The sequence below is a fragment of the Thalassophryne amazonica genome, chromosome 12 (genome assembly GCF_902500255.1).
Source record: "Thalassophryne amazonica chromosome 12, fThaAma1.1, whole genome shotgun sequence".
NCBI classification, from domain to species: Eukaryota; Metazoa; Chordata; class Actinopteri; order Batrachoidiformes; family Batrachoididae; genus Thalassophryne; species Thalassophryne amazonica.
Window position 1 is genome coordinate 87,877,055 of NC_047114.1, and position 25,251 is coordinate 87,902,305.

Consider the following 25,251-nt stretch of genomic DNA (forward strand, 5'->3'; position numbering starts at 1 on the left):
CATTTGCTGCTTAACCCCCCCCCAGAAAATCCTGGATCTGACCCTGAATTTCAGAGTACCTTTGGACTACAATGCCACACAGTGTTGTGGCATTGAAGTGCAGCCTTTGTGCACGTGCCTGAACTACCAATGTCCTGTGTGGTAAGCTGAAATTCGGTGCAGGAGAACCCTAATCACATTGCTAGGTTAAGCCTTGTAATATTGTGGGAAAAAACTATTCTGCACACCTATCTTCCACTGTGTGTACGTATCAGTCTTGCATGCGTGATTGCAACCTGCACCACTGAGGCACCCTCCATCAAACTCAAATTTACTTGAACTTTGACCAAGTAACCACACTGGCTTTACATGCGCAGTGACTTTGCACACCCCCCCCCCCCCCCCCCCAAAAAAAAAATGTCAGCTTTGTACAATTTATCAACCGAATGTTATGACCTAACAACTCCATATTTTATCAAAACACACAAGTACATGATTCTTTAGTTTAAAGTGTTTGCATGGCCCTCAAGTGTGCACGCTGTCATTTTTATTTTATTTTATTTTTTACCGCAGTGCATGCACGCACACGCACACGGAGTCCCGGTGATGCCAACATGGAACCACTTGTTCTGCTTCTGTTTGATCACAAGTTATTTTTTCTATTGTTATGGACTCCAATTACCAGAAAACACTAATTCTCGTGTGCAAAAGCCGCACAGTCACATCACCAGAAGATCAGCGAGAACTCAGTCAGACCATCTTTGCCTTTGCGCCAGCTGGACAAAGTTGATGGATTCATCACGCTGCAGAGACAAAAAGACACCGTGGAGCGTCTTTATCAGGACGCAGCACACTTACGGCTTCTCCTGGGGGGCTTCCTCTTTCCTCCTCTGCTTACAGATTCCAAACCGTCAGCTCCATGTCTTCACTGCACCTTGTGGTGCAATAATGAACGAACTGAAGCCGCGCGCAGCTACAGGTTGCGCGGCGCTCTTATTTAATGGCTCGAGTGGCACTTCTCGGTCCGCCAAAAGGTCCCGGGAATTCTCGGCCGATCTTAGAGGCTGGCCTGATTGCTAAGGCACAATCCCGAATAAAACGCGGTGAAGTTACCGACAACGCGGCGCGTAATTGCGCCTTCGGAGCCGCGCGGCGGCTGACTGCTGCGGAGCTCGAGTGCGACTACACGAGATCACAAACTCGATACACATCAGCTGGAGCTGAGGTGGGAGGGAGACAGCGGGGAACCGGTGTCGTGTCCGTGATGCAATGTGGGTAACGTTAGCGGCACTGTGGCCCGCACAATTTTCTCCATGCTTGTAGAAATCCACGCGCTCCTGTCATTTTCCGCGTTGGCGCATGTTCGTCTTAATTTTATGGTTGTGGACTGTCTGCGGCGACGGTACAAAGAAAAGCCAATCATGCTGTCTCATCTCTTTCTCTGTCTCCTCACGTAAACACGTAAGATTTAGGCGTCATGCGTCTTAATCATGACACAGAAGCGTCTGTGCCTGGATGGATGGCTGGTGCATTCGCCCATGTTTTCTCTTACTCATGCCCCGTGACACCCCCCCTCCGTCCTCCTGCAGGACAATTCAATAAGGCAACTGCGTCTGGCAGCTGCGCACCTTATTGTGTGTGTACGCGTTAACACCAATGGCTCACTTCTAATGAGACTGCTGGACGTCTACAGAATGGTTCCGCAGCTTTCCACATGTCTTGATTCCTTGCATGTTAATAATTTAATTTTTTTTTTTTTTTTTGGGGGGGGGGGGTTGCATTATTGTGCATTAAAAATAAAATCTTTATCCACAAATGTTTCACTTTAATTTTGCCTGGAACTGCAGGACATTCACAGTCTGCTGTGTTTGCTCAAGAGCTTCTCAGTGGTTATAATCATCCATAGTTATCATGATGATATATGTTTTATTTCCTTTGGGCACTTTGTTTTCAGCACACTGTGCTGCTACTACTCGTATGTCTTAAAACTACAGAGCCTTTCAAAATTCACAAAACTGAGAAAATTTAGTTTATACCGAACTCCAAGCATTATAATGTAGCTTAATTTTTTTTTTTTTTTTTTTTTACATTTTGCAAAATTACAGCTCATTTTAATGAAGGGGACATATTATTGGGGGAAATTTCACAGTGAATACTGTCTTTTCCTTCATCGCCGTCATGCAGACAAACTACAGGAGGAAGCGTGTGTGCGTATGCAAGATGTTTTAAGATTACTTGTGACCCATCTTGCATTAACAGCCATAAGATTTCTTGTGAATCACTTCCAAATGTACTAAATGTTGGTAGTGATTAAAGCCCTTGAATTTCACCCCCTTAGGCGTTGAAATTCTAAATTGTTTCCAGACAGAATGACCTTTGATCATATTGCCGATATCACATTATGAATCCCTTATCTATATGCTAAGGAAAAAAATTATAGTGGTGCCACAGAAAAGTCTTTTTATGACTTAAAGCTTAAAAATCCCAGTGGCACTATACCTTTAAGCAATGATTTAAAATAATTCCTAATTAAAACATTCAAGGGATGAGGATTTCTCCCCTCTAGCTGCCACCTTATCTTGGTGGGGGAGTTTGCGTACCCGGATGATCCTAGGAGCTATGTTGTCGGGGGCTTTGTGCTCCCTGTAGGGTCTCCCAAGGCAAACAGGTCCTAGGTGACGGGTCAGACTAAGGGCAGCTCAGAACCTCCATGACCAGTGAAAGATCAAGGACCGAGACGTCGCCCGGTATGGCGCAGCCGGGGTCCCACCCTGGAGCCAGGCCTGGTTGGGGCTTGCGCGCGAGTGCCTGGTGGTCGGGCCTTAGCCCATGGGGCCCGGCCGGGCTCAGCCCGAAGGAGCAACGTGGGCCCGCCCTCCTGTGGGTTCACCACCTGCAGAGGGGGCCATGGGGGTCGGGTGCAGAGAGGATTGGGTGGCGGTCGAGGGCTGGTGGCCCGGTGGCCCGGTCCATGCTTACAGCCCCTGGCTGTTGGGACGTGGAATGTCACCTCACTGGGGGGCAAGGAGCCTGAGCTTGTGCAGGAGGTTGAGAGATACCGACTAGAGTCGGGCTCACCTCCACGCACAGCATGGGCTCTGGTACCCAACTCCTGGAGAGGGTCTGGACGCTTCATTTTTCTGGCGTTGCCCACGGGGAGAGGTGGAGAGCTGAGGTTGCATTGCTTATTGCTCCCCAGCTCAGTCGCCATGTGTTGGAGTTCACTCCGGTGAACGAGAGGGTCACGTCCCTACGCCTTCGGGTCGGGGACAGGTCTCTCACCGTTGTCTCGGCCTACGGGCCAAGTGGCAGTGCAGAGTACCCGACCTTCCTGGAGTCCCTGGGAGGGGTACTAGATAGCGCTCCGACTGGGGACTCCATTGTTCTCCTGGGGGAATTCAACGCCCACGTGGGTGGCGACAGTAAGACCTGGAGAGGGGTGATCGGGAAGCACGGCCTCCCCCCGATCTGAACCCGAGTGGTGTTCAGTTGTTGGACTTCTGTGCTAGTCAGTTTGTCCATCACGAACACCATGTTCGAGCACAAGGGTGTCCATAAGTGCATGTGGCACCAGGACACCCTGAGCCAGAGGTCGATGATCAACTTTGTAGTCGTATCATCTGACCTTCGGCCACGTGTCTCGGACACTCGAGTAAAGAGAGGGGCAGAGCTGTCGACCAATCACCTTCCCACTGTAGCCAAGTGCTTGCTCACAGGGGGTCGTTTTGACCGTTGGGGTTTTACATAATTATTGTATGGCCTTGCCTTACAATATAAAGCGCCTTGGGGCAACTGTTTGTTGTGATTTGGCGCTATATAAAAAAATTGATTGATTGGTGGTGAGTTGGATCCGCTGGGAGGGGACGAAGCCGGTCAGACCTGGCAGGCCCAAACGTATAAAATCAAATCAAATCAATTTTATTTATATAGTATCGTGAGGGTCTGCTGGGAACGACTGGCGGAACCCTCTGTCAGGGAGGTCTTCAACTCCCACCTCCGGGAGAGCTTCTCCCAGATCCCGGGGGAGGTTGGAGACATGGAGTCCGAGTGGACCATGTTCTCCACCTCCATTGTTGATGCGGCCGCTCGTAGCTGTGGTCGCAAGGTCTCTGGTGCCTGTCGCGGCGGCAATCCCCGAACCTGGTGCTGGACACTGGAAGTAAGGGATGCCGTCAAGCTGAAGAAGGAGTCCTACTTATCTTTGTTGGTAGGTGGGACCCCAGAGGCAGCTGACAGGTACCGGCAGGCCAAGCGTGCTGCAGCCCGTGCGGTCGCAGAGGCAAAAACTCGGGTCTGGGAGGAGTTCGGGGAAACTATGGAGGAGGACTATCGGTTGGCCTCGAAGAGATTCTGGCAAACCGTCCGACGCCTCGGGAGGCGGGGTCAGCTCTCCACCGGCACTGTTTACGGTGCGGGTGGGGAGCTGTTGACCCTGACTGGGGATGTTGTTGGGCGGTGGAAGGAGTACTTCGAGGATCTCCTCAATCCCATTGTCACATCTTCCGAAGAGGAAGCAGAGACTGGGGACCCAGAGGTGGACTCATCCATTACCCAGGCAGAAGTCACCGAGGTGGTTAGAAAGCTCCTCGGTGGCAAGGCTCCTGGGGTGGAGGAAATCTGTCCTGAGTACCTTAAGTCTCTGGATGTTGTGGGACTGTCTTGGCTGACATGCCTCTGCAACATCGCCTGGTGATCGGGGACAGTGCCTCTGGATTGGCAGACCGGGGTGGTGGTCCCTCTGTTTAAGAAGGGTGTGTTCCAACTGTTCCAACTATAGGGGGATCACAGTCCTCAGCCTCCCCGGTAAGGTCTATTCCAGAGTACTGGAGAGGAAATTCAACCGATGGTCGAACCTCGGATTCAGGAGGAGCAGTGTGGTTTTCGTCCTGGTCGCAGCACACTGGACCAGCTCTACACTCTCCATTGGGTGCTCCAGGGTTCATGGGAGTTCGCCCAACCAGTCCACCTCGTGTTTTATGGATCTGGAGAAGGCGTTCGACCGTGTCCCTCGGGGCACCCTGTGGGGAGTGCTCCGGGAGTACGGGGTCCGGGGTCCTTTGCTAAGGGCTATCCGGTCCCTGTACGACCGCAGCAGGAGCTTGGTTCGCATTGCCGGTAGTAAGTCAAACCTGTTTCCAGTGCACGTTGGCCTCTGCCAGGGCTGCCCTTTGTCACCGGTTCTGTTCATTATTTTTATGGACAGAATTTCTAGGCGCAGCCAGGGTGTAGAGGGGGTCTGGTTTGGGAACCACAGAATCTCGTCTCTGCTGTTTGCGGACGATGTGGTTTGTTGGCTTCGTCAAATCAGGACCTTCAGCGTGCACTGGGGCAGTTTGCAGCCGAGTGTGAGGCGTCCGGGATGAAAATCAGCACCTCCAAATCCGAGGTCATGGTTCTCGACTGGAAAAAGGTGCTTTGCCCTCTTCAGGTCAGTGGGGTGTCCTTGCCTCAAGTGGAGGAGTTTAAGTATCTCGGGGTCTTGTTCACGAGTGAGGAACGGATGGAGCGTGAGATCGATAGACGGATCGGTGCAGCATCTGCAGTGATGCGGTCGCTGTATCGGACCGTCGTGGTGAAGAGAGAGCTGAGTAGTGGGGCAAAGCTCTCGATTTACCGATCGATCTACATTCCGATCCTCACCTATGGTCATGAGATTTGGCTCATGACCGAAAGAACGAGATCGCGGGTACAAGCGGCCAAGATGAGTTTCCTCCGCAGGGTGGCTGGGTGCTCCCTTAGAGATAGGGTGAGGAGCTCGGTCACTCGGGAGGAGCTCGGAGTTGAGCCGCTGCTCCTCCACGTCGAAAGGAGTCAGTTGAGGTGGCTCGGGCATCTTTTCCGGATGCCCCCTGGACGCCTCGCTGGAGAGGTGTTCCGGGCACGTCCCATTGGGAGGAGGCCCCTGGGAAGACCCAGGACACGCTGGAAGGATTACATCTCTCGGCTGGCTTGGGAACGCCTTGGGGTTCCCCCGGAGGAGCTGGGGGAGATGTGTGTGGATCGGGAGGTCTGGGCGGCTTTGCTTGAGCTGCTGCCCCCGCGACACGACTCCGGATAAAGCAGAAGAAAATGGATGGATGGATGGATGAGGATTTATGTCATTTATATTTTATATATAAGAGATTTATTTTCAATTTGAGATGAAAGACCATAATGTTGAAAAATATTTGTACAGAGAAGACGACTACAACTACAACTACTACACTCTAAAACATTGCAGCCTCATTTAGTTATGTCCACTTGCTACCGCTCTTAAACATAAAGAGCTCGTACAAGTTTTGGATGTTGAACTCATTGAGTTGTAAAGTTGAGGAAACCCAGCTACTGCCTTTCTGTGTCTACTTGTTTCTTTCTTTCTCTCTTTCTTGCTTTCTTGGCATTTCTTTGTCTCCACGAGGCTATTAGTATATTGTTACATTCAAAACCCTTGGAAGGTCACAGATTCTGACCTCTAGATTGGGGGAAAATGCCTTGAATGCTCCGTCGGGCCGGAATTTTCACTCAGAAACTCTTGAGGAAATTGGACAACCTGGGGTATCCAAGTTGATGTCACGGCCATTCACTGTTTTGCAGTGGTGAATCTCGTGGTCCGGGACTCACGCGTGAGGTCAGTTTCAGCAGAGTTCCGGTTTAGGGCACTATGCAAACCCACCTCGTGAAGTATGGACAGCAAGACAACATCGGGGCAAGGCAGAAGTTCATCACAGGTGCTTCACCTCCTCAACTACAACCCTCTCAACTTGAGAGAATGTGTCATCCTCATAATCGCTCGTGAACTCGCTGAATCAGCGCCATCCACATCCTCAGTTTGCCATTGTTTAGATGTGCTGTGAGACACCGGAACTCTGCTGGTGCCGTGGTGCATTCTGGGAAGCGCAGGGGGGTTTATGGGAAATGTTAAAGTACCGAATAGCAGCCGCATGAGAAAACAACGTTATGAATGTTGAAAATGCCTCTTTGAAATGAATTTTTAACAAAACATGTTATTTGTAATATATTCACATTCTGTGTATGATAAAGTTACCCGCACCACACGCATCAACAAAAATATCCGACAATCTGATTGTGTCCAAAACCAAAAGATACCGTCAGCCTAGCTGTGCTTTGACAGGCTGAGTAGTTGATCCATATTTGTCTCTGACTTAATCTCATGAACACACGTTTTCTGGAAGTAGTTTTTTTTTATTTTTTTTTTACATTGGCCTCAAAGGGCATGCTGGGAAAGTGTTTCTCTTTGTGTCATGACGTATTTTATAATCCGCATCGGTCAAAATTCTAAATTGTTCCCAGAAAAACACCATTTTTGAGCATCTTGACAATATATAAGATAGTGAATCCTTTATTTTAAGATAAAGGAAGAAAATTAAAATAGTGTAGAAGAAAAAAATGTTATGATTTAAATTGTTAAACAAATTCCAAAAGGATGACACCTTTAAGTTATGGCTTTGAAGTGGAAAAGAGATCTTATGAATGGCTCCAGAATTTCATGTGTGGGTGGTTTTCACAAAATAGCAGGTCACAATTTTCCTGGTTAGATTATTAACCAAAGTTGACTATTATTTTATCCCATTTCCCACCATAATGTATTTCATTATACTACATTACTTGATTGTTGCACTGATTTATTCAGATGTAGGACACCATTATTGATTAGAAACCTTTTGCATTAGCTGGTGGGTGTCTGGAATTGTCACTTAAGTGCATTATGGGAGATTGAGATAAGTCATCCAGACACCCACATATGACTGACATCACTGGCTGTGTGGTTGGTTCCCTTTGATTGCACATTAGCTCAGACTACCGCCTCTATTGGTTTGAAGGAACTTTGACAAAAAAGTAAATAATCACCAACACCAATAAGTAGATTCTCTGACAGCTGTGTAAATGCAAGTCTTTCACAATAATAAATCATTAACCTGCTTGTGAACTTCCCTGAATGTGAAGCTCTGCCCAAACCAGACTCACACTCGTGTGGGTGATATCAATAAAATGGTGTTTTCAGTCTATAAGGTTGTGTTATGCTGCAGGGCGGCGGGGAAGTTGAAGCGCATCCTGCTCTCAGGGTAGATAACACTCACACTTCCCACTTTTGAATGAGAAAGTGAGACATCAAGACGCGAGAAGGCAAAGAGGGACACGCTGCTCCTCTTTGTGAGAGAACAACCTTGCAAAAGACACGGGGCGTTTTTCCACCTGGCGCATTTATTAATGGAACAAATGTGGATCCACGCAGAGAGGCCAAGCGGGGCATGGCTTTAAACAGTAAGTAGGGAGCCTGCACTCAGACTTCATCTCCTGAGGAAGTGTAACAAGCTGAACAAGCTGTCTTCTAGCTGCTCTGCTCTGGCTGTGTTCCTCCAGAACTCCTGCTGCTCTGGATGGTAGCCTCTGAGCTGCGGGATGCTGAGACCAAACCCATAGATTTTGTGTGTAATAGAACCGCCAGGAGGGCCATGAATGCTGCAGCAGCAGAGATGGCGAATACATTGGTGAGGATATAAAATACCTACACTCAAAAAAACCAACATGTGTGTTGTTGTGTTTTATGTTACATGATGAACAACATGTAGCTTCTACAATATAAAATCAATTTTTATGGGTGAATACATTCAAATCATGTAGTTTTAACAGAACTTGCAACAACTTAAAATCTAACTTGCTCAGTGAACAAAATAAAATTATGGAAAGTATTTCCACCCAAGTAAAATTTGTTAACGCAGCCAGAAACAATTTTGCTGAGCGAACTGAGTGCAAATTTGTTGGGTCAACATGATGAATTTGCGCTACTGTTACTTAATTACCATGGTTCAGGCCAACTAGATTTGTAAGTGTAAATGTAACAAAAAAAAAAGAAAAAAAAAAAAAACAGTAGGTCCCTTTGGCTGCTCGCTCGTTTGTGCTTGGGGTCGCCACAGCAAATCCAAGGTGGATCTGCATAAACTGATCCAGCACAGCAAAATTAAGCTGACATGTAACTGTACTATTTTCAAAGTAGTTTTAACTACCCTAATAAATTAAGTAACTCATAATCATACCAACAAGTTTGAATGGCCCCAGAATTACATCAGTGTGTTACATTTACCCTTACAGGGCAGGGGTGGTGGCCAAGTGGTTAGTGCACTTGGTTTCAGTATAGAAGGTTCCCAGTTCAAATCCCACCCCTGCCACATTTCTCCATGTAATGCAGAGTTGCATCAGGAAGGGCATCTGGTGTTAAACTTGTGCCAATTCAACATGCAGACCCACCTCAGATTTGCTGTGGTGACCCTGAGTGCAAACAATGGAGCAGCTGAATTTTTCAATTTCAATTTATTTTCCTTTATATAGGGCCAAATTACAACAGAGTTGCCTCAAGGCGCTTCACACAGGTAAGGTCTAACCTTACCAACCCCCAGAGCAACAGTGGTAAGGAAAAACTCCCTCTGAGGAAGAAACCTCAAGCAGACCAGACTCAAAGGGGTGACCCTCTGCTTGGGCCATGCTACAACCATAAATTACAGAAACAATTCACAGAACAATTCACGGTTGAATATACAAGAATTGCTGTTGGTGCACAGGACAGGAGGGTCGCCAACACAAATACAACTCCCATCTCTGGATTTAGCTGCACCTTAAACAGAGAAATAACAGAAGCCGAAGGGATCAAATTTTTATTTTTGTTATATTTAGTTGGCCTGAACCATGGTAATTGAGTAACAGTAATGGAAATTCATCATGTTGACCCAACAAATTTACATTTAAGTCTAATTTTACCTTTACAAATTTAGTTGGCCATGGTAACTGAGCAACAGTAACGCAAATAAATCATGCTGGCCCTGCAAATTTACACTTAGGTTGCTCAGCAAAATTGTTTCTGGCTAAGCGCTGTAACTAGGTTTAAGGATATGATTCCTTCTTTGTTATGTTCTTCAATGCCATATACCAAAACAGTGCAGAGTAGCTACCTAAACTCTGTGAGTGAGATAGATTATCTCGTCAATAGCTTTACATCCTCATTGAACACAACTTTGGATGCTGTAGCTCCTCTGAAAAAGAGAGCCTTAAATCACAAGTGCCTGACTCCATGGTATAACCCACAAACTCGCAGCTTAAAGCAGATAACCCAGAGGAAATGGCGTCTCACTAATTTAGAAGATCTTCACTTAGCCTGGAAAAAGAGTCTGTTGCTCTATAAAAAAGCCATCCGTAAAGCTAGGACATCTTACTAATCATCACTAATTGAAGAAAATAAGAACAACCCCAGGTTTCTTTTCAGCACTGTAGCCAGGCTGACAAAGAGTCAGAGCTCTATTGAGCCGAGTATTCCTTTAACTTTAACTAGTAATGACTTCAGGACTTTCTTTGCAAATACAATTTTAACTATTAGAGACAAATTATTCATAACCATCCCAAAGACATATCTTTATGTTCGGCTGCTTTCAGTAATGCCGGTATTTGGTTAGACTCTTTCTCTCTGATTGTTCTGTCTGAGTTACTTTCATTAGTCACTTCCTCCAAACCATCAACATGTCTATTAAACCCCATTCCTACCAGGCTGCTCAAGGAAGCCCTACTGTTAATTAATGCTTCGATCTTAAATATGATCAATCTATCTTTATTAGTTGGCTATGTACCACAGGCTTTTAAAGGTGGCAGTAATTAAACCATAACTTAAAAAGCCATCACTTGACCCAGCTATCTTAGCTAATTATATGCCAATCTCCAACCTTCCTTTTCTCTCAAAATTCTTAAAAGGGTAGTTGTAAAACAGCTAACTGATCATCTGCAGAGGAATGGTCTATTTGAAGAGTTTCAGTCAGGTTTCAGAATTCATCATAGTACAGAAACAGCATTAGTGAAGGTTACAAATGATCTTCTTATGGCCTCAGACAGTGGACTCATCTCTGTGCTCGTCCTGTTAGACCTCAGTGCAGCTTTTGATATTGTTGACCATAAAATTTTATTACAGAGATTAGAGCATGCCATAGGTATTAAAGGCACTGCACTGCGGTGGTTTGAATCATATTTATCTAATAGATTACAATTTGTTCATGTAAATGGGGAGTCTTCTTCACGGAGTAAGGTTAATTATGGAGTTCCACAAGGTTCTGTGCTAGGACCGATTTTATTCACTTTATATATGCTTCCTTTAGGCAGCATTATTAGAAAGCATTGCTTAAATTTTTATTGTTACGCAGATGATACCCAGCTTTATCTATCCATGAAGCCAGAGGACACACACCAATTAGTTAAACTGCAGGAATGTCTTTCAGACATAAAGACATGGATGACCTCTAATTTCCTGCTTTAAAATTCAGATAAAACTGATGTATGTGGCCTCACAAATGTTAGAAACATAGTGTCTAACCAGATCCTTACTCTGGATGGCATTACCCTGACCTCCAGTAATACTGTGAGAAATCTTGGAGTCATTGTCTTGTCTCAGAGTGATGCTGAAAAACTAATTCATGCTTTTATTTCTTCTAGGCTGGACTATTGTAATTCATTATTATCAGGTTGTCCTAAAAGTTCCCTGAAAAGCCTTCAGTTAATTCAAAATGCTGCAGCTAGAGTACTGATGGGGACTAGAAGGAGAGAGCATATTTCACCCATATTGGCTTCTCTTCATTGGCTTCCTGTTAATTCCAGAATAGAATTTAAAATTCTTCTTCTTACTTATAAGGTTTTGAATAATCAGGTCCCATCTTATCTTAGGGACCTCATAGTACCATATCACCCCAATAGAGCACTTCGCTCTCAGACTGCAGGCTTACTTGTAGTTCCTAGGGTTTTTAAGAGTAGAATGGGAGGCAGAGCCTTCAGCTTTCAGGCTCCTCTCCTGTGGAACCAGCTCCAAATTCGGATCAGGGAGACAGACACCCTCTCTACTTTTAAGATTAAGTTTAAAACTTTCCTTTTTGCTAAAGCTTATAGTTAGGGTTGGATCAGGTGACCCTGAACCATCCCTTAGTTATGCTGCTATAGACTTAGACTGCTGGGGGGTTCCCATGATGCACTGAGTGTTTTGTTTTATTCACCTCTTTTTGCTCTGTATGCACCACTCTGCATTTAATCATTAGTGACTGATCTCTGCTCTCTTCCACTGCATGTCTTTTTCCTGACTCTCTCCCCTCAGCCCCAACCAGTCCCAGCAGAAGACTGCCCCTCCCTGAGCCTGGTTCTGCTGGAGGTTTCTTCCTGTTAAAAGGGAGTTTTCCTTCCCACTGTCGCCAAGTGCTTGCTCATAGGGGGTCGTTTTGATCATTGGGTTTTTTCTGTAATTACTGTATGGCTTTTGCCTTACAATATAAAGCGCCTTGGGGCAACTGTTTGTTGTGATTTGGCGCTATATAAATAAAATTGATTTGATTTGATTTGATTTAAGTTATCACATTTTACTTGGAAGGAAATACCTTACATAATTTTATTATGTTCACTGAGCAAGTTATTTTTTTGAATGTATATACTTACAGTCTGCAAGCATTATGGGTATTGACGATGGTTTTTACTTTATGTCTGAAACAAGTGGGAGTTGGCCTTAATAACTGATAATACAATGAAATGCATCAACCTGAATGCTCTGCGCACTGAAATATAAGTTTATATTAGGAACTATAAATGTAAATTTGGCAGGTCCTCAGCCACCACAAGTATGTACCTCAGTAAGTATGTGCTTTTTAAAGTACATGATAAAGCCCTTTGCTCACAATGGATGTGTGACAGGTTAAAATTATTAAAATGATTATTACAATATTTAAAAAGTGTTCTATACACAGATTACAATATACAAATTAAAAGGATTGATAGTTGAATTTATATACAGTTAAAAACAGTTAAAAGGGTTGATAGTAGAATTTCTATACAGTTAAAACAGTTAAAAATGATTCATATTTCATAATTGTTAAATTTTTCATTATTGGTCCTTTTAAGAACATTGTTAATACAGTACAAAAAGTATAAATGCTATGTATACTATTTACAGTTGATTAAGAGTTTGATGATTCGCACATAGATTGCTATTGACATAACTGTTTTGCACCTATGCAGAAAAGTTTTGATGTTCTTTTTGAGTAAAGCGAAATGGAGTAAAGATGTTGGCTGTGTTCCTGTCCTTCATTTAGCTGAAAAGTTGCCATGCACCTCTCCCAAACTACAAGAGGCACTCAGCTCATGCTAATATTAGCATGTTAGCATTGCGTTATGTGACACTAGGGACTTTTCATGGTAGCATTAACCTGTTAACATCAAGGTACAGTGGGGAAAATAAGTATCATAAAACCAGGTTTAACCCAGCAAAGTCTGGTCAGAAGCACAGAGATTTTTTTGGACAGTTCACTCGCCTGGCATAAATGTTTTATTATTGCTGTTAAAAGCTCACGCTGCATCCCACAATCAAGTAGTATGTCTCTTTTTTCAGACAACCTGTACTTTCAGAATATATATATATATATATATATATATATATATATATATATATATATATATATGCTATAGTGGTGTTTTATAAGTGTAATTAAAGGTTTACAATCAGAAATAAGGAAGGAAAAATAAAGCATAAAATCATTTTCACACACATTTATTCAAAACACACAGCAAACTATAATAAACAACTATTTTGACACGTTATAAAGGTAGTTTGGGATCTTCTACAAAAAAATGTACAAAAATAAAGGGAGCAATAAACACAAATGCACATTTTGCACAGTATATACAAAATGGTCTATGCATTTTGTTGGTCTTCATGCCACATCTCAAAGCAATTTCTGTCTGTTATTACACAGAGGGCCAAATCACAAACTTTGCACTTCCATGAAGTTGACTGTTATTTTTGGAGTGTTTTCCTGCCCTGAAAACAATTTTTCACACTTTGAGAGGCGGCCCACTCCAGGACCTTGAAATGCTTCTTGCAGAGCCACTCTTTAGTTGCCCCGGCTGTGTGTTTTGGGTCACTGTCATGCTGGAACACCCAACCACGACTTATCTTCAATGCTCTTACTAAGGGAAGGCGGTTGTTTGCCAAAATCTCACATTACATGACCCCATCCATCCTCCCTTCAATACGGTGCAGTCACCCTGTCCCCTTTGCAGAAAAGCACCCCCCAAAAATTATATTGCCACCCCCACGCTTCTTGGTTGGGACGGTGTTCTTGAGGTTGTTCTCATCCTCTAAACATGGTAAGTGGAGTTGATTCCAAAAAGCTCTATTCTGGTCTCATCTGACCACATGACCTTCTCCCATGCCTCCTCTGGATCATCCAGATGGTCACTGGTGAACTTCAAACGGGCCTGGACATGTGCTGGCATGAGCAGGGAGACCTTGCTGCCCTGCATGATTTTAAACCATGACGGTGTCGTGTGTTACTAATGTAATCTTTACAACTGTGGTCCCAGCTCTCTTCAGGTCATTGACCAGGTCCTCCCGTGTAGTTCTGAGCTTTGTCAGAATCATCCTTACCTCACGAGACGAGATCTTACATGGAGCCAAAAACCGAGGAAGATTAAGAGTCATCTTTTGTTTCTTCCATTTTCTAATAATTACACCAACAGTTGTTGTCTTCTACCAAGCTGCTTGCCTGTTGTCCTGTAGTCCATCCCAGCCTTGTGCAGGTCTACAGTTTTGTCCCTGGTGTCCTTAGACAGCTCTTTGGTCTTGGCTATGGTGGACAGGTTGGAGTGTGATTGATTGAGTGTGTGAACAGGTGTCTTTTATACAGGTAACGTGTTCAAACAGGTGCAATTAATACAGGTAAATAGTGCAGAATAGGAGGACTTCTTAAAGAAAAACTAACAGGTCTGTGAGAGCCAGAGTTCTTGCTGGTTGGTAGGTGATCAAATACTTATTTCATGCAATAAAATGCAAATTAATTATTTAAAAATCATACAATGTGATTTTCTGCGATTTATATTTATTTTATTTTATTTTTATTCTGTCTCTCACAGTTGAAGTGTACCTATAATAAAAATTAGAGACCTCTCCATTTTTTGTAGGTGGGACAACTTCCTAAATCGACAGTGCATCATATAGTACTTCTTCTCCCCACTGTATGTGATGCTATTGAGTTGTAATATCCGTTAGCATCACGTTATGTGAAGCTACCATGTTTTCAAGGTGTGTGAACTCCTAAATCCATCACGAATCACTGTTTTAACGTTCTCCCATCCCTCAGGTCCTCAGCCATCACAAGTATGTACTTTCTTTAGTACGTACTTTTGAAAGTACATAACAAATCCCATTGGTTACAATGGAGGCGCTGACCTCATGCTAATATTAGCCTGTTAGCATTATATAAAATGCTTTGTGAATCATTTTTTAAAGCGCTCCCCTCACTCAGGTCCTTACCCACCACAAGTATGTATTTTTTGAAGCACATTATAATTTCTGTTGCTTACAGTGGAGTTGCTTAGCTTATGCTAACATAAGCTGTGATGTCAGTAGTTACAGCGTTAATGAATTATGAACTCCAGTTGGATTAACGCTGCATTCAGAAGTTTAAAACCCTTGGAAGTGTGAAGATTCTGACCTCTAACCTGGGGGAAAAATAAACGCTGTACTGGGCCGGAATTTTCGCTCAGAAACTTGTGAGAGAACTGAGCAAACTGGGGTACCTGAATTAACGTCACAACCATGGTGGCCCCCTTTATGACTGCTGAGACAACAATGTTACTAATGATAGAAATACATCTTTAAATGAATTTTTAATGACATTACCGGTTCTTCTTCTTCTTCTTTCAGATGCTCCTGTTAGGGGGCACCACAGCAGATCAATCAATTCAATCTCACCCTGTCCTCTGTATCTTCCTCTGTCACACCAACCACCTGCATGTTCTCCCTCAGCACATCCATAAACCTCCTCTTTGGCCTTCCTCTTCTCCCTCCTGCCTGGTGGCTCCATCCTCAGCATCTTTCTCCCTATATATCCTGAGTCCCTCCTATGCACATGTCCAAACCATCTCAATCTCACCTCTCTGACTTTGTCTACAAACCGGCCCACCTGAGCTGTCCCTCTGATATGTTCATTCCTTATCCTTCTATTTTCGTCACTCCCAAAGAGAATCGCAACATCTTCAGCTCTGCCACCTCCAGCTCTGCCTCCAGTCTTTTTTTAGTGCCACCGTCTCTAAGCCGTCCAATATAGCTGGTCTCACTACTGTAAACTTTCCCGTTCACTCTTGCAGATATTCTTTGGTCACAAATCACCAGTGTTAATTTAACACTGGTGATTTTTGCTGTGTAAACGGTGAAACTGTCATGGCAGCAGGCTGGCAGCATGGTACTGTAGGTCACGTCACACAAACAGAGAGTCCTGTGAAAGACCCTACCTGGCTATAACTACTACCCTGGAATGGCTAGCCTACATTTTTGTGTAGGCCATGGTACACTGAGACTGGATTATAAATGTTGTTTAGTGCCCTTAAGTGGTACTGTTTAGGTCAAAATTGATTACTGGCTCATGGACTATTCAGACAGTTCCACCTTTAGGGAAAGCGCGATAGTCGAAATATATGTTATCACAGTGACTATCAGTCAGTTATGTAATAAAACAGACTGTTCACAAACCAAGAGATTCCAGGCTCAGCATCCAATGGCATCCTTGTGTCATACGGCAACAGGATAAAATTAGGATGTTTCATTATTATGCCAATTTAGGTTCATTTAACCATGTTCATTTTATGAGAACAAAACAAGTTTTGAGTTAAATTTTTCAAACTCAAAATTTACACATTGATATAACAGAAAATAAAATCATTTACATACATATTCAGTAGCTTAATGTGCAGAGAATGAAGCAACAATCCCTCTGTGCTCTGAGCTTTTCTCTCCCCTGCTTTCATTCTAGTGTATGTACATTTAATGCATGTGTTTTCTGGGTGTGCACGTTTAGTGTATGTGAGTCCCACCTTGTGAAACCATTGCCCCTCCTCATATTTGTAAAGAGACAGCAATACTTATTCACTCACCTCAACTTGGTGATATTTTTTCAAGATGGCAGATGGAAGTTTCCACAAATATGTCCAAAAATCATACGTATTTAGAGGCTAAAATGCCTATGACCAAGAATGTGGTCAGATTAGACTTCATATAATACAGTCACTGCCCACTTTATTAGGTACACCTGTTCAATTGCTTGTTAACACAAATACTAATCAACTAATCACATGGCAGCAACTCAGTGCACTTAGGCATCCAACAGTGATGAAGTCGACTTGCTGAAGTTCAAATGAACCATCAGAATGGGGAAGAAAGAGGAATTAAGTGACTTTGACTTTCACAATTCAGAGTGGCCTTTTATTGTGGCCAGCCTAAGGTACACCTGTGCAATAATCATGTTGTCTAATCGGCATATTGATATGCCACACCTGTGAGGTCGGATGGATTATCTCAGCAAAGGAGAAGTGCTCACCAACACAGATTTAGACCGATTTGTGAGTAATATTTGAGAGAAATTGGTCTTTTGTGTAAATTGAAAATGTTTTAGATCTGAGTTCAGCTCATGAAAAATGGGAGCAAAAACACAAGTGTTGCATTTATACCTTTGTTCAGTATAATAACAGTTATTGACAAAAGATTCCAAATGCAACATTTGGAATCAGCTATAGATATTTTAACTGATTGTGACCTTTTCTCTAATGTACAAGCAAACTTGCATCAAGAAGGGCATCGGTCATAAAACCTGTGTCAAATCAACATGTGGATTTATACCAGATTCACTGTAGTGATACAAAAACAGGAGTCAAAAGTGAAGTCGAATTTGGAAGCATGCTTGGTGCCTCGCATTGCTGTATCCACCTCACCATAGAACTTCCCTAGGTCCGGGGTGGCAGCCACATAGGCAGATAACTGATACATCCACAGGTCATTCATAGGTGAAACGTGGGTTTCTCCTTGGCCTTCTCTATCTGTGTTTCCAAAGTAATTCCAGCAGTACCAAAGGATCCTCTGAAGAGACCAAGTACCATTACATCCAGTCATGAAAGAATATGCAGCCAATTAACCAGTTACTTACTTACTTAATGGCCCTTATGCCATCAGCATCTAGGGCATCAACAAAGGTTCTCCATCTCTGTTGATCTTAATCTTTTCAATTGTAACCCTAGTGTGGCCCATCTTTTGTAGTTCTGCTTGAACAATCCCTGTCTTTTTTTGTCTACACCAGGTAGGTAAAGGTTTTGATGATGGCTTCTCTTAAAACAGTCTCTCTTGTCTTTGTTCTTAGTCTTCATGGGCCACTCTATCTGCATCCAATGATCCCAAATATATGCAAGTTGTAGCACCTCATTTCAGCTGTAGCTTTTGCCATTTTGCCTGTTTCATACATGGTACAAACATTCCAGAATCCCATTCCGGTCCTTGTACTTTGCATTAATACACAATTTGTGTTTGTGTTTTGGCTATCATCTCTACTGCTCTGTTGAAGTCCAGTCATGCAGAGTTGAAATTGTAACCTTTGCTACTGTTTCCCCAGCAAGGATCTTTTTACAGGACAGAGTTATTAACGCTGTGCTTAACCGCCAACTTGGAGGACTAGGGATTTGTGTTTTTAAGGTATCTATCCTTGAGAAAATCTTTCAGCCATAACTAATGAGTTCCATCTACCCAATTTAATTTTAGACTATTTCTGCCTCCTAGTTGAATTGCCAGCCAAGGTTAGGGTCTTCATTGGGCTGACTGTTTAACCCACATTTGGGACAAGGTTGATGATAGTCAGGGCATGTCTGCATGCCAGTGGGCCTGACCTCTGCATCTCTAGAGCCCTTGTTGTTGTTATGAGATTGCCAACAGCAGACCCTGGGGTGATAGGCCCAGGTTCCATGTCTTGGGAGTGTAGAAGCTTTGTACTGGCAGGAGAAATGTACGCACTTGGTTCTCTTTTTACCTGTACTGCAGGAAAGTCTGTGACTCTTCATCACACTAGATACATAATACTATCCCGTGGTCACAGACCCCCCCCCCCCCCCCACCAGTGCACCAATTATCCCATTACTAGCCAGTAAAAAGCAACAGTACCTGGGGTGATGTATTTAATTTTGTCACTGTAAAGTCCATTTCATGTCTTACCTCTGTAAGTCCCCAGTCAGATCCCCTTGAGAGTGATTTTGTCGCATCTGTGTATTCTGTCCATCTGTGTTGTCACCTAACAGTTGCACATTTGTGGTTTCTACGTGTCCATTCCATGTGTCTTTTCTGACAGAGTAACTGTAACGCCTTGGTGACGCTCGCCACACCAGTTCAGCTGCCCTGTGTCGCGCTTCACAAAGCCTCATGGGAAAACACCTCTGTATGTTGACACATATAAATCCGAGTCTTCTAGTGCAGTGGATTCTATGCCCGGTTATGGTTGACTTTACTGCTTTCCATTTTGTTTGTATTTATGTTTAACACAGCACAAGCAGAAGAGAGACGACATAGCTGATTCGCTAAGGCATCTTAGCAATGGCATAAAGGTGGCGAGGGTCCAAACCCAACCAGGATGTGTCTCTTCTCTGCTTCAGAGACTGGAGCGCAGTGCCAGCAACTATGTGCACATTCTCACAAACCTTGATCTGAGTGTAAGCAGCAGCAGCACTGAAAACGTTTCACACTCTTTCTTTCATTACATCCATTCTATGTTGTCGCTACATTACATTTACAGAGTGTAATCTCAGGATAATGAACTTGCAGTACATTGAAGGTAGTTGACCTTGACCTACTTTAAGGATCCAAATGTGACATTTTATGTTGGGGTTTGTCCACATGGGGCAGTAATATTGGTGCTACCACATGAGTTAGCCAAGTGAAACTATGTGTTGCATTTCCTATTTTTATGATCATACGGCTGAGGATGCTTTAGCATTGGTTTTATATTTATTTTTCTAATATATTGACATCAACAGGAAGATTACAGTCTCCTGAACAAAATGAACCCAAGCCTAACACGTTATGACAACACACTCCTCAGATAAATCCAACAAAAGCGCTTCTTGATGATGTTACTTCTGTGGATGATTTAAATTTTAAAGTCCTACGCCCTTTCCTACTAGGAAAGGGCTTGATTCATGATGGATTGGTGGTTCAACCAGATTTTGTTTAGCCACGGCAACAGGCTCAGTTTAACACATATTTCTGCAATGTGTGGAAAATTCAAGCCTCAATTTCCTGTCTTGTTAAATGAGGTGAATGCACAAATGGACAGTTTTACAGTTCCTTGATTAGATTCCACCCCCCCCCCCCCCCCATGTGTTAAACTTTTCATGATTACAGCCTGGTACAAAAATGGTTTTGGCCTCTACAGGTAGTTTGCCCCTTCATGACCACTGTACAGGGGTGAATTATTTCATGACTTATTAGTTTAAACTATTTTAAGCCATAAAGTTATGAATAATTAGTGAATAATTAGGAAACTGCTGCTCTCTGATGTGGATTTGACCATTTGTCCTTGCTGAACCTTTTGTTGTAGATATCTGAGATAATATGGTTTTCTGTGTTAACAGACCCTCAAAGAAGTCAGTGATCCAGCATTTCTATTGAGTGAGATTTTAGTATTATTTACGTCATTTATATGTTGCCATTGTTTATACCAGGTTAACGCTCGTTAGCAAGTAGCTGGGTGACATCAGGTCCACTGATGATCCAACAGTTACTCAGACAATATGCTAGTTATAATACCTGCACATGAGCAATCCTTTATGAAAACCATCACTCATTCTGCAAAAATATTCCTTAATCAACCACCTGAACCAAAATTAGCCTGTTAACTGTAGTTCCGCTTTTATTAGAACTTGAGCTGGGGTGTACGTTCAGGTTTCTTTCGTCCCACCCAGTCAAGCCCATGCTTTACCTCTTTGCCATTTATGGGCTGACTGGGAGCTAAGCAGCTTCAAGCGACAGAGGCAAAGCAACAACCTGCCATTCATTTTCAAGCTGAGTGTGATTTTTGCAGCGACAAGATACAATGGTCGCTATGCCACCAACTAGGTGCGGCCAAAATAGATGAGAAGTCTATATGATGCAAATGCTGCGCAACATGACACCACGACTGCCAATCTGAGTAAAAAGGCAGCATGATGTCAACAGATTGCTCCCTTGAACAAAATAATCCAAGATGGCGGAATATGCTAAAACAGCTGTATTTTTATATAAATCTAATATGTTTGGCATTTTTTCTCATATATTTTGTAAAGGGTAATGAGAAATAAACATTTCTAAACCTAAAAATGTTGTTTTTGTAACCACATAACGCCTCTGAAGTGATTTACAAGACATTTTATGGAGCTGTTAGCATAACTAGTGCTAACTAGTGATACAAGAATGTCACTGTGAAAGACGATAGATTGAAACAAATCAAGTGAACTTTGGTGTTGTTAAGAAGACAAGTATGAAGAAAAAACTCAGTGACAGTATGCAGTTTTTCCATCCTTTATAATCTGTCATTAAACACTGTGCACAGTAATGCTAAGTGACCATGAGGCCACACCACAGGAACACCCAGCAAGTGTGATTGTGCCATAGTTGTTATTTTAACCATGATGGGATTTAAAAAAAAAAAATTCCATCATGAATTTTGAAATACTTTGGTGATTACTTTCCGGAAGCATCAAGGTTATTGTACTAACATTGTACTATGGGCGTGCTATGGTATGGTGCGACGTTATGTCATCACACCATGCACTAGCTCACGTGGGCAGCCATGATCATGACGTGAGTGTTTGTCATGATGAAACATCCTTCCCGGATGCATAAAAGTGAGAACCAGGCTTAGGGTTTACATGTTTAGCAACATCACAAAAGGTCATCTAAGGACAGGGTTGGATCGTAAAGGTATTACTTCTAATCAAGGTTATGGAGTCAGATTACAAAATGCAAATAACTGTAATCAGATTAGATTATAGTTACACTGTCAAGGATTCAATTTTGATTTTTAAAATGGTAATTTAAAAATTACCATCCAATGCTATTAACTCATCAACTAGAACTGAACGAGAAGCAGCTATACCTCTGGAGATGCTACAGGTGTCCAGACAACCAATGGTCTTGTTTGTTTGTTTGTTTTATTTTGACTGTAATTGCAAGTGTTCCAATTAAAGTACTACTTGTAAGAAAAGCAGCTTTCTGTTAATTTTGCATTTTTAAAAATGCATTGAAGGAACATAATTGTTGCATGCAATTTCTGTAATTTGGTTTGAGGAAAAAAAAAACTTAATTTTCAGATAATCAAAAGAGATATATTTTGCCATACTTTGTTTTAATTCATCATTTAATTTGTAATTTGTTGGAGATAAAGAGGAAATACAATATTTGTGCTTGTGTCCATTTGTGTTAGTATCCTGTACATCATTTTTTAATAACTGATTTTGAAGTAATCTAAAAGTATTCAGATTACATTACTTTTTTTTGTAAATCAGTGGATTATGTCATTACAAAACAGCCATGTAATTTGGATTCAGCAATTGATTACATTTCAAAGAAATTTTGAGCCAACTTTGTCTAAGGAGCCAATTTGTTCCTTTTCTAAACCCTTTTGAAAAACATTTCCCCCATTTTTTTCTAAAACGGAATGCTATGTGCAAAGTGAACAGCTCCTTTTTTATGTGTTCCAGAGTATGTTCGGATGTGTTTATTTAGGTGGGAATTGTCAGATCTGGATGAGCTTTCTGTGGTGACAAAATATCCTGGTTTCTCATAAAGCTGCTGCTTTCTGTTTCCGGGAACGCTGTGTGATCCCAGCCTTCCTTCCACAGGACAAGTCTAAGATAACAGTGCATACTTTCCAAATGAGACGTCTGTCCACACAAATCCCACAACAGATTAATGCAATCTCCCTTTCTATAATATTCATAATTCCGAAGAGTTTATTTTTTTTATAAACTATTAATTTTTACAACTAATATTGAGCTGTATATTGTCATTTTTTTTGTTGCTGTTGATTTATTTTTTATTTCTCTTTGGACCAGCAGGGGCCAGTGGAGAGCCCAGCGTCGACCTGCGTTCCTCAAAGCAGCAGCAGTCTGAGCACTGTCCTGAGGGCCTACACCCGGCTGATCTCAGGCAAGCTGGAGGCGCTCATGGAAAAGCTGGTAGACAAATGCCCTCCTCAGTGAAACACAACGACTTACCGGGCGCCTCATTCTTCCCAAAGGAGACGATTTAGTCCATGGGTGACAGAGGTCATCAAAGGTCAAACAATTTCCCCATCACCTTTCACTGCATTAGCATTTGTGAGCAGCCGGCCTTTGTGCAGTGTGATGTTTATGTCCTAACTGGAAATAGATGCTTTTCAGGCGGCCGTTATGTTCCGGGGATCTACAGCCAGATACTACAACAGTTTTATTCCTGCAGTGATGAGCATCACACAGAAAACAGTGAATTGTAGGAAACTATTTCACTTAACAAATATGGATGCTTTTACTCAAGCAGCAGAAATACAAATGGAAGCTTCCAACACTGAAAGAAAGAGAATGTTTGAACCAACTTAAAAAAAAAGTGTTACAATTTGTGAAAACCTGAATGAATTAAGTTGTTTGAACTTAAGTTTGAAAGTTAAATCAACGCTAACTTACAAACATAAGTTCAAATAACTTAATTAATTCAGGTTTTTACAAATTGTAACACTTTTTTTAAGTTGTTTCAAACATTCTCTTTTTTTCAGTGAATGTGCCAAAAGGTCAAAGGAAGGTTGACGTGGATGTTGCCAAGAAACTGCAGAGAAATCTCATGTGTGAAGGTTTTTGTTTGTTAGTTTTTTTGTTGTTGTTGTTTTTTAATGGCCTGACAACAACTTGTTTGTGTGGATACATTTATTTATGCAAGATTTATTGTGAAGTGGAAATAGTGGTACAAGTGTCTCACAAAAACAGGAATTACATCATAAATTAATCCTGATTTCAAATTCTTATATTACAGCTTTTATGTCAAAACTGAAAAAAAATGTTTTTTATTTGAGTTTTTTAAAAGAACTGAAAACAGATATAACAGAGACTAGAAAGTTGTTTGTATGAATTTTGAGTGAAGATTTGCGCTGTTTGTTCTCTTGCACTTTACACTTTTATTACAAAAGTCTCTGTTCCTCCTCTTATATGTGTATATTTTATTTCAAATCACAACAGATGTTTGAAATTTTTGTGTGTTACTGCATGTAAATACTAAGATTTTGTAGCCAAAGAGTATATTTATGCAACATTACATGTTTTATATTGATGTCAATGCTGCTTATCCTGTATAATATTAAACTTTTTAAATTCTATATAGCTGATTCTTATTTATTTTATGTTGCTTATTGTAAAGACAAATGAATATTTCTTTTTTTTCCATGTACCACTACTACCACTATTGCTACTAGTCCTACTACTGTGACCACCACCACCACTACTACTACTACTACTACTAATAATAATAAGAAGAAGAAGAAGAAGAAGAAGAAGAAAAAGAAGAAGTAGAAAAAGAAGACAATGCTAAAAGGATTTTAAAACATAAGAAAATTATATTCAAATATAATTATTTGCATCATATTTTGCCCAGTTTTCCATACAATATTAAAACACCTACATCACAACAGGGGTTATTTAAAGTTACAGTATGTAGGATTTATGGGCTTTTATTAGCATACAGGGAATATAGCATTCATAACCTTCTGTTCATTAGTGTAAACTACCTGCCACAATGAATCGATGTGCTTTCATAGACTCATAGAATTAGGCCTTCCTATCTACATTGGTGCGAGCCCCCTCACGGAGGCCACGATGTTGCACTGCCAGCAAGCTAAAAAGGACATACTTAATCCAGTTTTCGTATTTTGCATCATGACCAGAAGACTAAAGAAATAAAGAAGAGGATCAGCTTGATTGCTCCCCCGTACACGGTCTACTGGATGCTAATGAAAGTTAGCAAGTGTGACAACCCTTATTTTTGTGAAATGGAGGATCATACATATCGCTTAACACAAGACAAGACAAGGGAACATGAATCCCTGCTGCCAACAAAGCAAAACCATGAATTCCAACCGTATCATGACTGGCGACAGCATAATGCAACCTGCAAAATCACCACTAGATGACCCTAAATCCTACACACTGTAGCTTTAAAAATTGCATTGAAAACTATTAGAGTCGTAAACTTGGAGTAATTTCAGCAAAGTTTGCATTTGGTAAGATGACATAAAGACCTGGCAGCGGAACAGGAGGCCAGATGTCTTGCGTTGTGTTTGTTTGGGTCAACAGTGGGCGATGGCTGCTCCCTACCTACTCGCCAACTGCTGTGTAATTCTTGACCAGAAAGTAACAGGTGTCGCATTAGCTCAAAACATCATCACAAACCTTTTT

At 42.2% G+C, this 25,251-nt stretch overlaps 2 protein-coding genes across 3 annotated transcripts in view; one reads left to right on the forward strand and one right to left on the reverse strand.

Moving 5' to 3' along the window:
* Nucleotides 1-1,023, reverse strand: part of clcn2a (chloride channel, voltage-sensitive 2a) — a 150,913-nt gene extending 149,890 nt beyond the window's left edge. Inside the window, exon 1 of the mRNA XM_034182674.1 lies at nt 838-1,023. The gene's annotated coding sequence lies outside the window, so the exon portion shown is untranslated. The remainder of the gene's footprint in view (nt 1-837) is intronic.
* A 6,988-nt stretch (nt 1,024-8,011) lies between these two features.
* Nucleotides 8,012-23,317, forward strand: thpo (thrombopoietin). Of its 2 annotated transcripts, none has more exons than XM_034182680.1 (5): nt 8,012-8,241; nt 8,341-8,468; nt 19,149-19,235; nt 19,342-19,506; nt 22,888-23,317. In XM_034182680.1, exons 1-5 carry the CDS (start codon nt 8,229-8,231, stop codon nt 23,032-23,034), a joined length of 540 nt encoding a protein of 179 aa, XP_034038571.1. In that variant the 5' UTR covers nt 8,012-8,228; the 3' UTR covers nt 23,035-23,317. The 2 variants fall into 2 exon arrangements, with proteins under 2 accessions (XP_034038571.1, XP_034038572.1); XM_034182681.1 differs by having other exon boundaries at nt 22,891-23,317.
* Nucleotides 23,318-25,251: the final 1,934 nt, after the last annotated feature.

Excerpts from the sequence above, each read along its gene's own strand:
- thpo (XM_034182680.1), top strand. Across the intron at positions 8,469-19,148 it reads CAGAGATGGCGAATACATTG|AGTAACTGTAACGCCTTGGT; the intron begins GTGAGGATATAA and ends CTTTTCTGACAG. Across the intron at positions 19,236-19,341 it reads CCTCATGGGAAAACACCTCT|CACAAGCAGAAGAGAGACGA; the intron begins GTATGTTGACAC and ends TGTTTAACACAG.